General features: G+C 36.7%; 1 protein-coding gene across 1 annotated transcript; it reads right to left on the bottom strand.

The window, feature by feature from the left end:
* Positions 1-277: 277 nt before the first annotated feature.
* Positions 278-12243, bottom strand: LOC129898567 (flowering time control protein FPA). The gene is made up of 6 exons (XM_055973150.1): positions 11728-12243; positions 8779-9024; positions 7979-8119; positions 5753-6747; positions 3894-5281; positions 278-470 (listed from the first exon to the last, which is right to left on the bottom strand). The coding sequence occupies exons 1-5, from the start codon at positions 11971-11973 to the stop codon at positions 3913-3915; spliced, it is 2997 nt and encodes a 998-aa protein (XP_055829125.1). The 5' UTR covers positions 11974-12243; the 3' UTR covers positions 278-470; positions 3894-3912.
* Positions 12244-16206: the final 3963 nt, after the last annotated feature.

The raw sequence follows: 16206 nt of genomic DNA, 5'->3' as shown, positions 1-16206 counted from the left end.
AAAAATTTGGTTGGTGGGTGGATGGGTGAGGCGTGGGAGTGGGGGTTACGGGGTAGAAGAAAAATTAATTTTTTAAAAAATAATAATTTAGAGGTGAGTTGGGAGTTGTATGAGTTAGAGCAATAGCAATTTTACTTTGATTTAATTTTTTTTTTTTGACTTTATAAGATTAAAATGGGTTAAATAATTTTTACCCAAATCATATTTGATTAAATCCATATTTATATCCATATTCAATTCATCAAAATCGAATTGAACCATTTGCCACCTAAGCATAAACATGCTAGCAAACCAACATTTAAGTAAAAAATGTTTCCGTCTAAGAGAAGTTAGATAAAACAAATACAAAAGGCTGAGCTTAGACCCGCTCTACCATCTGCCCTGTGCTGCCCTGCCCTGCCCCGTTTAATTTCTGAAAAGAAAAGTTCTACTTCGCCTTTGCCCTACCCTGCCTCAATTGTCGTCCCTACCTACAAAGCACCAAATAAGAAAAATATTATATATCAGGAAGAATTTTTTAAAAATTAGAAAAATAAGGGGGAAAATTGTAATTTTGGATTTTCAGCTATGAAATTTACATACAAAATGAAAAAATAATACTGAGAATCAATTAATTTAGAAGAAAGACCAATTGCAAGAAGTCAATTGAGTTCCAATTTTCTTATTACTGCAGTCCACGTCATCGCGGAAAAGAATTTTTAAAGTTGACGTCACTATTAACGGCCTAACTCACTGCCGTTACATTTTGTTTTGTTTACCGTAAATATAGGAGTCCCCAACGATTGTTCCGCTCCGTCTTCATTCAATTATACGTTAGTTAGACTAAATTGAAGAAAATAGTTAAAACTTTTCAATTTTAGTAGGCTTTTGGCAGTAGATTTTAAATATTTTTATTTTATTTAAACTTTACAAATTTAAATTAAATATAAGGTTATGTTTGACTATACTTTTTACAAAAGAAATGAATATTTTATTTGAAATTTATGAAAATGGGGTTGAAAATAGGTTAAGAACACTGATCCAAATTTGAAATCCAACTTTATAATCACAGATTTTAAAATAAAGTGAAGAATTATTGCGGAGTAATGAATAATTCTCATTGTCAAACGGCTCTTTGTACTATTAAACAAAGATATGTGTAACATACCAAAATCTTCTTTGAACCTTATAATCATAAACAAGTCAGTTAAAATGTCGATACTAGAGTCAAAAAATTATAGAAGAAGAAAACAAGAAAGGGATGTATTTTTTAGAAATTATATTATAAAAAAAAATAAGACACTTGAATTGAAACGGACTAGCAAATGAACGCTAATCTTCTACATTTTTTATTCCACTCATTTGACCACTTAGCTACATCTTGGCTGTTGGACAACCAAGTGATGAGCAGTGTCTGCTATAAATGCAGATCCATAATTAGATTGATGTGAATATTTTGCCTGTCCATAGTTTTTGCATTGAAGAGGCTAGTAATATCCGTCATTTTTAAACCATTTAAGTAAAGACGCTACAGACGGATAAAGCCCCCAAATTGTATCGTCAACTCTAGCCAGTGAGTTTTCCTGACTATTTCTGGTGTTTGTTTTTCATAATAAAGATCACTCTTTTATGCATTTTTAAGAAAAGGGTGTTTAAATCTTTGATTAAATGTTCTTTTACTTACAAAATCTTTTTTTCCTTCTGATTTGATCTATACTCTTGTATATTGGCTTTTCTTTGTGTTCCTTTGAAATGGTATTATACAGAATAAACAATGGATTTAAAGGACAATTCGAGTTCGGAAGATAGGGGGATGATTTGTGTTTGCAAAGTTAGAATGAAGCTCAACAAACTTATTTGAGTGAAAGACATCTACAGTGATCCAACAAACCATAACGTTCAGTTGCTACCAGTAACCAGTTTTGCAGGAACAACAGTTACGTGTTAATATAATAGCAAGTTATACTATAGTAAAGATTTTAAGAAGGTACATTTGGATCGAATGATATTTTATATTTAAAGGGGATTCTGGTCTTTCATTTTCATTTTCATTTTCATTTTCAGTTCTTACAAAGTTCTCATACTACCATTTATCCACATCTTTTTGCTATTTTGTTATATACACTGAAAGAAAGTTGGACATTATCATTCTTATGCGTAGACTCTTTTTATTTGCCTATCCCAAACTTGAATTTTACATGTGTTACTAAAGCAAGCTAAAGGTAAAGTCACCCATGGAAAAGCCAAACATCCTCCTCCAAAGGGGACCCGAATCTGGAGAATAGACTCAATTACTTAAGAACTTGCCTAGCCTCTAGCCTATCCAGCTTTGATAATGATTTCGTTTGCTGCACTCTCATCACATTGTCAAAGTGGTGCATCAACAATGGTTTTAGTTTCTGGTATTCTATGGGGGAAGCAAGCATCAAGAGCTACTAACATTTAAGCGATTGAAAGATAACATTTTAAGTTCGTGTGCAGGTTTGTTGAAACTAATTGCAGAGCCAAACAGCTGTAGTCGTAAAAGAGAAGTGTTACTTTGTCTAGATGTAGAAATTCCTATTACTGAAAACATGAATATATTTGGCTAGTGTTCTTGCGTAGAGTTTTGGGTATTTGTAAAGAGTTTGTATCTCATATATCTCAGTATATTCCTAAAATATATATTGAAGAGAAAGCATATTTAATAATGCAGGAATATATGTTCCAGGATTCAGTAGAATTATAGTTGGGGAAACGCCAATTTACAACTCAAGTTAGCAATATTAAGCATTTCTTATTTGAATTCTACTAACAGCAAATATAAATCAACTACAGTCAAAATACTGAAGCTCATCCAAAGAAAGCTACAATATTATACGAGTATAAACCACCAGATCCTAACTAATGCATATGAAAAATATGAGACCAAAATAAAGTAGCAACAAAAATATGGTGAAAAAGTAAGCAAATGTGAGAAATTGAGATAATCACGCAGGCAAAACGAAGAATGCTCCCACTAAACCAATAAGACGGTGGCAGTAATTAACACATAATATTATGTATGTTAGCTTAGAGTGCATAAAGGTGAAGCTCTAAAAATGCTAAACTACTAAACATGGCGAACACAATACATATTTTTCTTTTTTTTTTGGTTCAACAATCAGTAGATATAAATGGTCAGATTGAGAAAACAAGACCGCCTCACAAAAAGAAATATGTCACAGGAAAAGAGAGGATCCCTATTGAGGTTCACCTGATCTACAGAACTCCAGAGCATGAAGGCTTAAAGGCAATAAATCCAGAATAGAACTGCTACTCCACCACTAAAGCTCAACCTAAAACGTCTGATGCAAACAATACATGCTAGACAGCTATGACCCTCATCAATTTGCACCACTGAGAAACCAATTGATTATGGAGTCTTGTTGAAATGTCAATGAATCATTTCAACTTTTCCCAATAATTTCTCCTATTAATATAGCTATATGGACAAAGAAAGTAACTCCTGGACAACTTCTCACAAGACTACAGAAAAAATGTCCAATAATAACTAATTTCACAAGCAAGCCTTCCAATTTATCAAAATCTTTCTGCAACCATTAAAGCTTTTCACTTATTGCAATACTTCTAATTGATGCCAAACTTTACACCCAAATCATCATAAAGTATCTAGATCACTTTCATCTCCAGGCCTACAGATACTGAAGATCTACACTTCCTAAAAGAATTACTAGCTAGAACGTTGATCCTCTCTCTTCTCCTTGGATGGATTGTAGCAGTTTTTTTTAATAAAAAAGGGGATAAAAGTAATGGACTAGACACCGAAACCACATAACTAGTCAAAAAGAAGGGAGAGAGCACTTAAGCACAAAAATAGCTCGAAAGTGAAAGATCTTAAAAAGCAATCCAAAAGTCAAGAGTTGGACAGTTACCTAGCTCAAGGAGATCCTTTCAATGATTATCTGACCCTTGCCCACTTTGACTGCTTGGCTTCTGGTTGTGTATCTTAGAGAGGAGACTAGCTGCGAATAATAGAGTTGCCTGGTAGCGTTCATTCTTGTCAACCTCCGATTCTGATCCTTCCTGTACTGACCCATAAAGTGCAGATTGCAACTGCTGCATTTGAGTTGCAAGCCCCATCCCAGAGGCAACAGGCATGCCAGCTTGTGGCTGGGAAACATTAGCACCATGAGTCTGGTTGGTCAATGATGCAAGATTTGTTTGTTGTTGAGGAACAGATGAACCATAATGTCCTAAGGCATCTGTGCCATGAGCTATTCCAGAACCACTCGCAGCATCTTGATGCCTTCCAAGCTGAAGCTGCCGATCAACATGGGGCTGGGCTGAGAGCTGTGTACCTTGAGAAATGATGGTCGAGGTCAATGTCTGAGGAGGACCGCCTTGTGCTTGCAGGTTGAGGTTATGGTCTTGCATTTGGCTAAAACTAGTAGCCCCTTGAGAATAATGGTTAGGCGCGTTCAAGACTTGCGGATGAGCTTGGAGCTGTGACAAAACCTGTGTTTGGTTGTTAAAGTGGCTGCCAAACATGTGATCAGCAGCTTGACCAGGAGCTTGCTGGTCATATCTCCAAGACTGTTGCTGCACTTTACCAGGTGCAAGAGCAACATCTGATGCAGACATTCCAGCAGAAGCTCCTGCAGGCATGGTTGCTCCTTCCACACTTGGTAACTGGTTAGCTGGTAGCATCTTTGCTAGGGTTGCAATAAGTTCAGGAGTTAAAGAGATCCCCGCTTGGGATGGTGCTGCAGTATTGCTTTGGTGTACAGGATTCGAGGGGTATGCTGCAGAATTACTTGGCTGCACAGTATTTGTGGGGTATGCAGCAGTTAGAGAACCATATTCTTTTGAAGGCAGCTTCACATCTTCTCGAGTAACCTGATCATAGTTCATCTGCGGAACCCTTTCCATGGATGGCATTGCATCATAGGCAGCTTGAGAGGATGTCATCCGTGGTGCATCAACATACTGAGGTTGATTGGACTCTGCTGGCAAGGATGTGGCACTAGGTATATGATGTGCGAACTTTAGAACCACCCCATAAAGACGTTTTGGACCAACAACTTTCAGAACCTTCGTAAGAAAGTCAGAAGGTGGCACCAAGAACAAAGTGGTCCCATTGGCAAATTTCGCAACCCCAGCCCGATCTTTTGAACCCAGGTACCTCAGAAATTCGGTGTATGAAGCAAAATCTTTTTCACTATCAGGCAAGAAGTAGACAATGTTGAACCCAACAGCATCTGCGTAGTGTTTGGTCAGCATGTCTAGTCCTGTTCTCGCGGAGCAATTGACTACCTCAGGGCTGCAGAAAGAAACATGTCAGGATTTAAGCACATTACATCTATTTATAGTAACAGTGCATGCAACAGAATAAAGAAACAACAATTAGAGTTGCATACATTAGTTCCAAACTAGTTAAACCAAGATAAATCTTATTAAAGAAGAAAGCTTATCCTGGAACTTCAATTAGCCAAAGAAAAATCAAACAAATGCCTGTGCTAACAGCCTTCCTTGACAGAATTTAGGAATGAGTTTCATAATAAATTTTGTGAAGAATCCCCACCCCTACGGCCTACCCCCGACCCCCAGGCCCTCATAGATTAGAAAAATTGTAGAGAGTAGAGACCATCAGTTGAAAAAATGAATCGGAAAGATGATAACTAACTGACATCAACAAGCTGAGAAATCAGGAAACAGCGTTAAATCATAAAGACAATTCAAAAAAGTGACATCACCTTTAAGAAGCAACAAGGAAAGTACAAATGATACTTACATCTCAGATTCTATACTTTCTCCAATAGGAACACAGCGAGCATGACACACAGGTGTTCCACCCTTGGCAATAGTGCCACGCCATATATAATCATGGCCAGAAAGGCTCTGTCCAGGAGAAATTCTTGCATCTAGAGGGCTAACACTATTATTTGCTCGACTGACTGTAACAGGACCAGAAGGAACATTGCTACCAAATGGACCCAAACCATATTGTTCATCCAACACAGGACCTCGATCACTTGTTCTTTTATGAGGATAAGAACTATCATATGCCCCATCAATCCTCGATCTTTTAGTTTCCCTTTGAAGTTGGCTAGAATCAAATACATCCCAGCCAGGTATGGCAGATCTACTAGGTGGTTTCTGCTCACCTGAAGGAGAAGAAAGCACCCCCGGTGTTGGAGATACCGGCTTCCAGTTTGGACCCCCCATAACATTATGAGGACTTGTATCTTGCAATTTACTAGCTACTGGCAAATCAGTAAATTCTGGGCCTGAAATAACAGGTTCAAACCTGCCTTGCATACCCAAAGGCCTAGCTGGGATATCAGGACCATGAATACCATAAGGTGGCAAACGTCCAGGTACATTAGAGGCCAACATAGGGCGATTATGGCCAAACATACCCATGTGTGCTGGTTGGAATGGATTTTCATTGGGATAAGAGTCAGTTGTTGGGCCTATAATTGAAGGATGATACTCCAAGAAATCTCTGCCAGGTGCAGGACCACTGCTTGAATATTCAATAGTGATTCTTGGATCATTGAAAAGCTTGCCCTGCAAACCCTCTTTAGCACGCTGAGCTTCCTCCACGCTTCTAAACTCAACCAATGAGAAATTTCTATCATAAAACGTTTTTATTCCATTAATCTCACCAAACAAAATCATAGCATTGTGTAGCATATCTTCATCAACATGGACAGAGGGAGGATAAGTTATGCACAAGACTTTACTAGGTTGTCCATGTCCTTGTCCCACTGGCAACTGAAATGGCTGCACAAAAGAAGAAAACAGAGCGAACATTAGGACTAACAAACATGCATACTTCATTCAAACTATAGAACCATGTTAACAGACTAATTTTCCTTCATTTTTTTTGTATATAGCAAGGTAATTCTATGGGACAATGCATAAGTACCCCCTGAATTATGAGCGAAATCACAGCGACACACCTTAACTTAATTAGGGTCCTATTATCCCCCCCCCCCCCAACCTATTTAAAATAAAATAAATACACCCTAAAAGCTGACGTGGCACATAAAGTATGCATACTCTCTTGAATGCAAGTGATGAGTTGTAAGAATTGGACACATGCACTTTTCTAATTGGTAACTTTATAATTAGTTAGTCCACATAATTATTGATATTAAAACTTTATATATATATTTAATTATTTTCATTTCTTTCTATATAAAATATTTATTTTAATTTCCCCCTCACTTTAAACATTTTATTTTTTTTCTTTCATTAATTTCTTATATTTTCACTTTTAATTATTTTTAAAAAATTATGTGGATTTTAAAAAAAAATAATTAAAAAGTATCCTTTAATTTTAACGTTTTAATTTTTTATGTTTATTTGATTTTTTCACTTATTTTCATATTCATTCGAAATTAAATTATTTTAAATACAAGGCATTTGAAATCAAATCAAAAGGAAAGACAAAGATGATAAAAAGAGTAAATAAAATCAATAAAAAATAAAAGAGAAAAGACAATGAATGAAGGTAAAAAATAAATAAAAAAAGTTTAAATACAAGTAAATTTTATTTTATTTTAAAAAAAATTACGTGTATTTACTCAATTTAAATACAAGATAAAGAAACTAAGATTAAAAAGAACTAAAAACTTTTTAAAAATTATTATTTTAAAAAAAAATTAAAAAATATATTTGCTGATGTGGCAAACACGTGTGTACAAATACATCCAACTTACTTGGTTGAATGTGCCACGTCATCACAAAAGGTGCACGAAAATGCGGGAAAAAAATGAGTTGAGGTAATAGGACCCTAGTTGAGTTAAGGTGTATCGCTGAGATTTCAGTCATAGTTCAGAGGGTACACATGCATTATCCTAATTCTATTAATAAAGGTATACAAAATAGTACAAAAGGAGGACAGATGACAATGCTACGCAACAAAAGACTCGAACATATCCAGTGTTTCTAGACTCGAACAACTTCTAAGAAAAACATTGGAAATCTTCCAAAGTCAAAGGAGTATTACATGTTGCCTTCTGAAGCCAGCATGCATAGGATCAGAGTAGTTCCTGCCAAAATCTTGAGGCATAAGCCGAGTGTCAGGATGACCAATGTTCCTATTGGGATACTGTCCATCCCTCATTTCCCGAAACTCTGGTCCTTGCTCCTGAAAGATTTAGGATACCGTCATATTCATGGAAGCATGCAACATAAATATCAACAAATTCAACAAGAAGATTACTGGGTGACCCCAAAAGTTGTGCTAGCAAGAAACAATCAATCAATCAACTACACTTCAACCCAAACTAGTTGGTTCCGGCGATATGACTCTTTTACATCCTTTTTTTTCAACTAATAAATCCTTTTGAATCTATTCAAGAACGCATTCTATGTAGGCAAGCCCCATAGAACTCAGTATTCATAAACTTCATCATAATTAGATTATTCTACGCTTGTTGACAATCTACCATGATCCTCCTCCCTTATTCAGACTTTGGACCTACGATGGTTTGCTAAGCTTACATGCGCAGAGTTTAACAATCCTTGGCTTCACCAAAAACTAATAATATACTTTCCTCTTCAAGTTAGACTCTGATTCTTATCACTATATTCTATATGCCTTATGCCAGCAAGGTGACTGTCGCGCAGAAGAAATTCTTTATAGACACCAAACCTCATTTACCAAAGCTAAAACCAACATTCTTAAGGTTGACATGCATCTACTTCCATATCATAACACATTTTCCTCTACAAAATGTAGCACTGCAGAAAATGAATCAAATCTCTATAGTAAGAGTAAACCTTCCTGTAGAGAAAACAACTTACTCTTCTCGTAGGTTGTGACCTGAGATAATCCACACGAATCTGTTCACCACCGAATTTTTTTCCATTCATGTTCTTCAGCGCTTCTGCTGCATCTTCCAGTCTAGCAAAATCAATGTATGCGGTGTTGCGATCCCTGATGAACTTATATTCTTGAATTTTACCAAATCCCTTGAATTGATCTTCCAATTCTTCTTTTGACACAGACTTGCTAATCCCAGCTACCCACAAACTTTTGCATGGCTTTGCCTGCAAACGAGACAGCATAACTGTTGTTAGACTAACTGCCTGACACAGTACAATAGACAATGAGAACCACAGCAGAACAAGTTACAGACCAGGTAACCTAACATAATGCAAGAAGAATCATGCCGGTCAAATAAACCAGCACTTTGACTACTATTACAAAAATCATAAAATGTATTCAGTCATCGAGTGATAAGAGTTAAGGTACTCATAGTGGTAAAGGATCTACAAGTACATAACACACAACAATGATTCAACCATCAGGTGTAGCGTTATAGAAATTCCACATGAACACAAAACATCACAGTGCACATTTTACCATCAGTAAAGACGATGAAGGCATCAAGTACAAGGGAACTTCACAGAAATCTCCAAGTTAATTTAGGGCATAATAGTTTGTAACCTTCGTTAATGAGCAAATCCCAAAACAACTACATGCCACATATATTGGCCAAAATCACAATCCCAACAAACAAATGAACTCAAATTTATATGTATTAACGTGCCCTTTATCTGTTCCAAGTAAATATCGGTTCCATGACATCTATAGTTCACTTTGAATCCTTCCCAAACTATCCATATACATATGATCATTTACCAACCAAATCAATTAATAAGCGGATCACTTAAGGATCCCAAAGGGACCAGCTACCTCTAAAGTGGCATGCATTTAGTACGTATGGACATTAGGAAATACAACGGAGATCCACACCAAATTAATCATAACCAGAAAAAGATACAGCCTCTTTTGAGGGATAAACAGATCATTATTTAAAGTGAGAGCGAGCTCTCTAGTCACCAGAAGTGCATGTAATCCAACCAAAGTTGTAGTTTGTTGACTAGTCCAGGAATGAGAAGTTGAATTTTTGGTGCTAGTATGTTCATTCTTCCTATCTACTTAGCAAGTATCAGCTATTGGTAATAGTTCATAACCTCCTTTTTGAATATCCAGTTAGACCTCTAGCAAATTAGAATTTAAAAACTGTATCACCAGACACCCTCTACATTCAAACTTCACACCCCTTTTAAGATCCTGTTTGGATAGATTTATTTTAGGTGTTTTTAAGCCAAAATAGCTTTTAAGCACTTGTTTTAAGCCAAAACCTATGAGCCCACCCAAACAGGCTCTAAGTCCCATAAGGATATGCGGGGAGTCACCATATTGCATATAATTTGTTTTGTTCCACACATGTTTATAGCTGAATAGAGTATCTTAACTTTGCTTCAGCTGCCTATTATTATGGAAGGAGTGGTTCTCTTCTATTCCCTAAGCAAATAGGTGACAAAACAGGGTCATTTCCAGAAAATAATATGAAGTCTTGATCATACTTTGGGGAAGTGTAAAGAATTTCCTAAACTTCATTTCCAGGAATGCGTATACAATAATTTTTGTGATGAAGGGAATTCACGGCAGACTGTTCCCTCTTTCATTTTTGCTATTATTATTTATTCAATTCATTTATTTTTGGTTGATTGGGGGAATGGGTGCATGATATATTCATTTGCATTGATAAGTGAAAATTTTGTCTATTCTGACATGTATTGTACTTTCTTGACATATAGATCTCTTCTAGAGAAAAGACTCGTTTCTAAAAGGTTGTTCATCCATTTACTAAACTTTTAACAAGTAATCAATGTTTGCTAGACTAAAATTATATGCAGTTTGAGTTTTATAGATGGTCCATATGCCTAAACAACACTTCCACTCCCAACGTCGATTAAAATTTTGAACACTTAAAAAAGGACTTTAACTAAAATTAAGTCCCAGAAAACTCCATCAGTTTGTGTAAAAATCTATAACATGTAATTAAAAGTGGGTGAAAACTCACGTCGCAACTGCTTTTGGTGGGACGGTAGTGCATCAATTTGGGGAAGCAAAAGGGGATTAATTGCAGATCGTGCCTATATTTGCAGATCGTGCTTGGATGTTTGAAGCGGTTGGTACCGTTCTAGAATCGATGAATTTGTTTTGGTTAACCATTACCAGAACAATGTATATATCAACTATGTTAGGATCCCAAATTTGAGCACGCTTTGAAGCCTAAATTCAACGTTCTAAACTTTAAAAGACTGAGAAAATATCTACCGTATGAACTAAAATCAATTAACACATTTAACCAGTGCAATCACTTATCTGCAATCTCAAGAAAAGTACTTGTCTTTTCTATTGAGTTGATTTTGTTCAATTAACAAGTTTAATATACCAATCACATTGATTTCGTATCTGATTATGTTTCTTCTTCATCAAATAGATCGGCAAATGGTTGGGAAGGAATCGAATACCATACGCATAGATTTTGCAAAGGTATCGAATACCAGACGCATAGATGTTGCAAAATTTTGATTTTCAGATTTATGGAAACGATAATTACACATTTTTTCTCTTGTTCATTGCATTCGATCCAAATCGGCACATTTCTATATCTGTTATTCTTTAAAACTTCGATTCTTTTCTTCCTAATGTAATTAATATATATATTCTTTCTATTTTCTATGCATCTACTAATTATCTCGCAGATCTGCGTTTGTCTAGTCTTTTTCATATGTTTTCTTTTTGTTTTGATTTTGAGAGTGCGAAATTCTATCATCTACACAACGTTAAAAAAATTTAGTAACAAAAATCAACAAATAATTGATGAAGAGATAACAAAAATCCATCCGAATCAGAATCAAACAACGAGTAAACAGAAAATCAAAAACACAAACCGGCTTAGCGAATTCGATCCTAAGAGGATTTCCATGAAAGAAGGATCCTTGAAGCGCGTCTTTAGCCTCCTTCGAATCGTTGATGTTTTTGAAATAGAGGAAACCGAATCCGCGAGAGGAATAGGCGGTTACACTATCAAGCTGTCCGTATTTCTGGAACAAAGACGTTAGATCGGCATCAGTAACGTCGGGAGCTAGATTTCCAACCCATAGATTGTTCGACGGCGTTTCTCCAGGCGGTGCCATAATTGAAATCGTAGAAAACTAATCAAACACGAAAACGAAACCCAGAAAAAGAAGTATTAAATCGAGAAGAAGAAAAACTATTGAATGAACGGAGAAGGAGAAGGAGAAGGAGAAGGAGAAGGAGAAGAAGAGGCAATTGAGGCTTGTGAATGGCGTTTAGGTTTTCTCTTATCTTAATAATAAAGAGGAGAAGGAGAAGAAGAGGCGACGTTTGGAACGAGGGCTTCGGTTGAATCCAAAAGTTATAGGTGGGTCTCACATCTGCTTCGGTTGTAACTTGTATGTGTAATGGACAAATTTAACCCTCTACTTTGTCTTCTCTCTTTTTATATTTTTCGTTTCTCTCTACTTTGTCTTCTTTATTTTTATTTTTGGTTTCCCTACATGTTTGATATCTACATTGAAAAATATTTTGTGACAAATTTCTAAAAGACTATTATTTTATATTATAGATAATTTTTAAAGAATAAATTTCATGAATGTACTCATTTTGGAAAATTGCCTACAAACTCGTTTGGCCATGTGAGATAAAATTGTAATATGAAATCTTATGAGATGAAATTGAAGTTTTGTTTGGACATGCAATTTAGAGTTTTAAGTTGTACTTTTTGTTCATAAACATAAAAATTTCATAAGTTGTAAAAACTATCAAAATTACCTCAATTCTTCATACAACCTTACTAAAATAAGAAAAAGTTCATAACAAAAGTATAATATACTATCACATAATTATTCTTGAAAAAAATACAACACTTGTTGAGTAAAGTTGAACATGATTTGTAGTATACTACTCTTTATAGCCTCATGATTATAAGTATAGTGCACGACATACTAATAAGCAAGATTCTACCAAACACGGCTTTGTAGATTACTTAAGACACGACTTTGTTCTGATATCAAATTTTTCACGCCTTAAAATTGGGGAAGGACACAATAGGAAACGATATTCTATATGACATCTGAAATGTAATACTTAGGCTGATCAGCCACCAGTCACAACCACATGGACCAATAAGGTCGCAATTAAATAAAATTTGAAAAACATAAGATCAATTAGGCCATAATATAACTGAGCTGAGCAACAGAAAGACGATAAGGCCATAAAATCCAACAAAACTAAACTGAATTAAACTGTACATACTCGTCCATAAAAGCCTTAAAGAGTAACAAACTTAGTGCACGGGACAGGGCCCCGGACTATCCATACAAAACATAATAAAACATAATAGCATCAAATTAGAACATGGCTCCTAGAAGAAAATGAGCATACCAACTCTCAGTTGTAGTCGAACTCCTACTGCAACTGATGATCAGAGTCTCTACCTGCACATGTAGCACGAAAGCACCGTTCCCAGGGGAAGGGATATCAATGTGAATAACATTTATCGGTATGTAAGGTTGACAGTTGTAAACATAAGTATATCAAAAATACTGAACTAGAGTTAGGGATATGAATAACCTGTGACTTTGGGAGTTGAAATTTGATAATAACTTAACCTTTCTATGTGAACACAATCGAATAGCACATATACAAATCATATTGCCCTAATGGTCAACTGTACAATAATTTAGTCATAATGGTGTCATAACCAAATAAACATATGTCCACCAAATATGTTTGTCGTGGTGGTGTTGTCACACCCCGGGAAGGTACCCTAGACGTGACTGACACTTGAAAGCCATTTCTGACCTTCAAGCGAACCACCTAACTCAATCATTTCGTCGTTCTGTCCTATACGCTCAAAGTAAGGCTCAATTATAACATGTTATTTACAATATGGGGGCCGAAAGCCAAACATGTTTAACTCAACAAAATAAGTATAATAAGACTCCTCAAAGTAATAGTCCAAACTCCCCACACTCTAGTCTATGAAGCCTCTATCAAAGTCTGGAAGGTGCCAATGACAAGCTCATGGCTACCAACAATCAAGATAAAGGAAACAACAACAACAAAACCATACAAGGAAGCTCAACATCCTCCGGAAACTAGGAGGACTCACCAACTAGCTGGGAGTGTATGTGGATCTTCAACGAAGCATCGGTTGATGATCTCTGGTACCTGTCTCTGCATCATGAAACGATGCAGGCCAAATGGTGTTAGTACATGGAATGTACGAGTATGTAAAATGACCGAATGAAACCATATCAAAAAAACATCAATATCAACTCAGGGTCTCAACTCATACATATATACATACAACTCACTCAAATGTCCTAAGTCTAACAAGAATAGTTTAGACGGGACTAACTCATAAGCCACTTAACTCAACTGACTCGGAGCACTATCAAGACCTAAATGGGAGTTTCTCTTATCCGACAACCATCACCTATGAGCCGGTGATAGAACAATAATCAGACATTGTTGCCACGTCCGTCCATACTTTACCAGGGCATGAACACCTCCCTAATCATGGATATCATTGATTAGTCAAGTCCTATCATTTCAGGACAATAAAATGGGAAACATCCGACTTTAACGGTTCGATCCCATGAGAAGCATACGACTTTAACGGTTCCATCCCTATCTACATTGGCGGTGTAGTTTCTGGGGTTCGAGTATGGACTATACTCTTACCCGCTTCGGTGCTCGATACTCCTCCCATGACTTTATGCTCATAAGACTCCCTCCAATCATCTCAAACAAGCCCTCACGGCTAGTTTCATGTGGGTCATTGCCACCTCATCAACTCTATTCTCATTTCAACTCAATTAAGTCATAATGGCAAGTTCCATTTAGGACCTCGTCCACTCGTCAATTCTATCCTCCAATTAACTCAATCAAGCCTTATTTAGATAAGCATTTATGACATCTCCTCAAGATTCATCACAACTCTATGGCTTTAGCTTAACAATTCAAGTAGAATAACACATTTAAGGAATTGACCTATGCAACATAATCACATGGTTAAAGAGATCAACAAAACATAACAACAAGTCATCTCCATCAACTCATACTAACATGAAGGTTTTAGAAACTTCTTAGATCAACAACATCAATACATATAGCATTAATTAAATAGGGCACAAAACTCATTCAAACATAAACCATACCAAGAAACTCAATTTTCATGTACATCTAACCTCAAAGCAAGAGTAGGGCACATGGGTGGACTCAACCCATGTTTTGGATAGCCTTATATACCTTAGTGAAGACTTGAAGAAAACCTTAGTGTTGGGTCTTCAATGGGGAACTCAAATCTTGAAGCTCTTGGAACTCTCCTTGTTGGAAATGGAGAAGAAGAAGAAGAGAGAGAGAGAGGAACTCCTAGGGCTTTTTAGAGAGAGAGTGAGGGATTGGAAAATGATCCCAAAATGTGCTAAGGCTGATACATATATAATTTGGGGTAATTCCCAAATTACCCCTTCTCAAAAGTTCTGAAAATTAGGCAAAAATGCTTCTGGCGCGATAGTGGCGCGTCGCGAGATTGTAGCGCTAGGCTGATTACGCCGAAAACCTGCACATCTCGTAGTGGCGCGCCGCGCCAAGGACTAAACTACTGAGGCACATTCTTGGTACGATAGTAGCGCGTCGAGCCCTCACAGCACCAAGGCCAATATTTTCTGGGTTTTGGAAATTGGCTTGAAAAACCCTGCACACCTTTTAGTGGTGCGCCGCGCTAGAGACCAAACTACTAAGGCATGTTTCTGGCGCGATAGTGGCGCATCGCGCCACTGCGGCGCCAAGCCTGGTTTTCCAACAATTGCAATCCAGGCCTGAAAATCTCTGATGTGCTAGTTCATCTTAGGATCGTCATATCTTTTGACTCCAAACTCTAAGATGTACATTCTTGGTGGCGTTGGAAAGAAGACTCGACGACCATTAATTTAATAGGTCGTGGGCCATCCAGATCGTCATATATCAAAAGATAGGGTCGTTAGAAGTCAACCCTTCATGCGAACTCCTCCTCAAACTTAGCCACGACGAATCTTTTGGATTGATTTGGTCCTAGGGGTCCTTCATGACCCCACATCACCTCTAACGCTGCTCAGTTTCTCAGAGACTCATCTTACTCATGCAAATGCCCCACAATACTCGAGTTCGATCCTACCCGAATACAAGAAAGGTCCAAATCTTAGGGGAAAATTTTGAGGAGTGTTACAGGTGTACTAAACTATAATTGTAGCTATTATGGTATCTATCCACCGACATTACTCTATTGATAGTATAACATAAAGTCATAATCATTATCACTTACTGAGTTGATTGGTCTCATATCGAGTATATCTAATAAA

Source organism: Solanum dulcamara, chromosome 8 (genome assembly GCF_947179165.1).
Source record: "Solanum dulcamara chromosome 8, daSolDulc1.2, whole genome shotgun sequence".
Classification (NCBI taxonomy): domain Eukaryota; kingdom Viridiplantae; phylum Streptophyta; class Magnoliopsida; order Solanales; family Solanaceae; genus Solanum; species Solanum dulcamara.
Note: the sequence above shows the minus strand (reverse complement) of the source record. Positions and strands in the feature narration are given on the sequence as shown.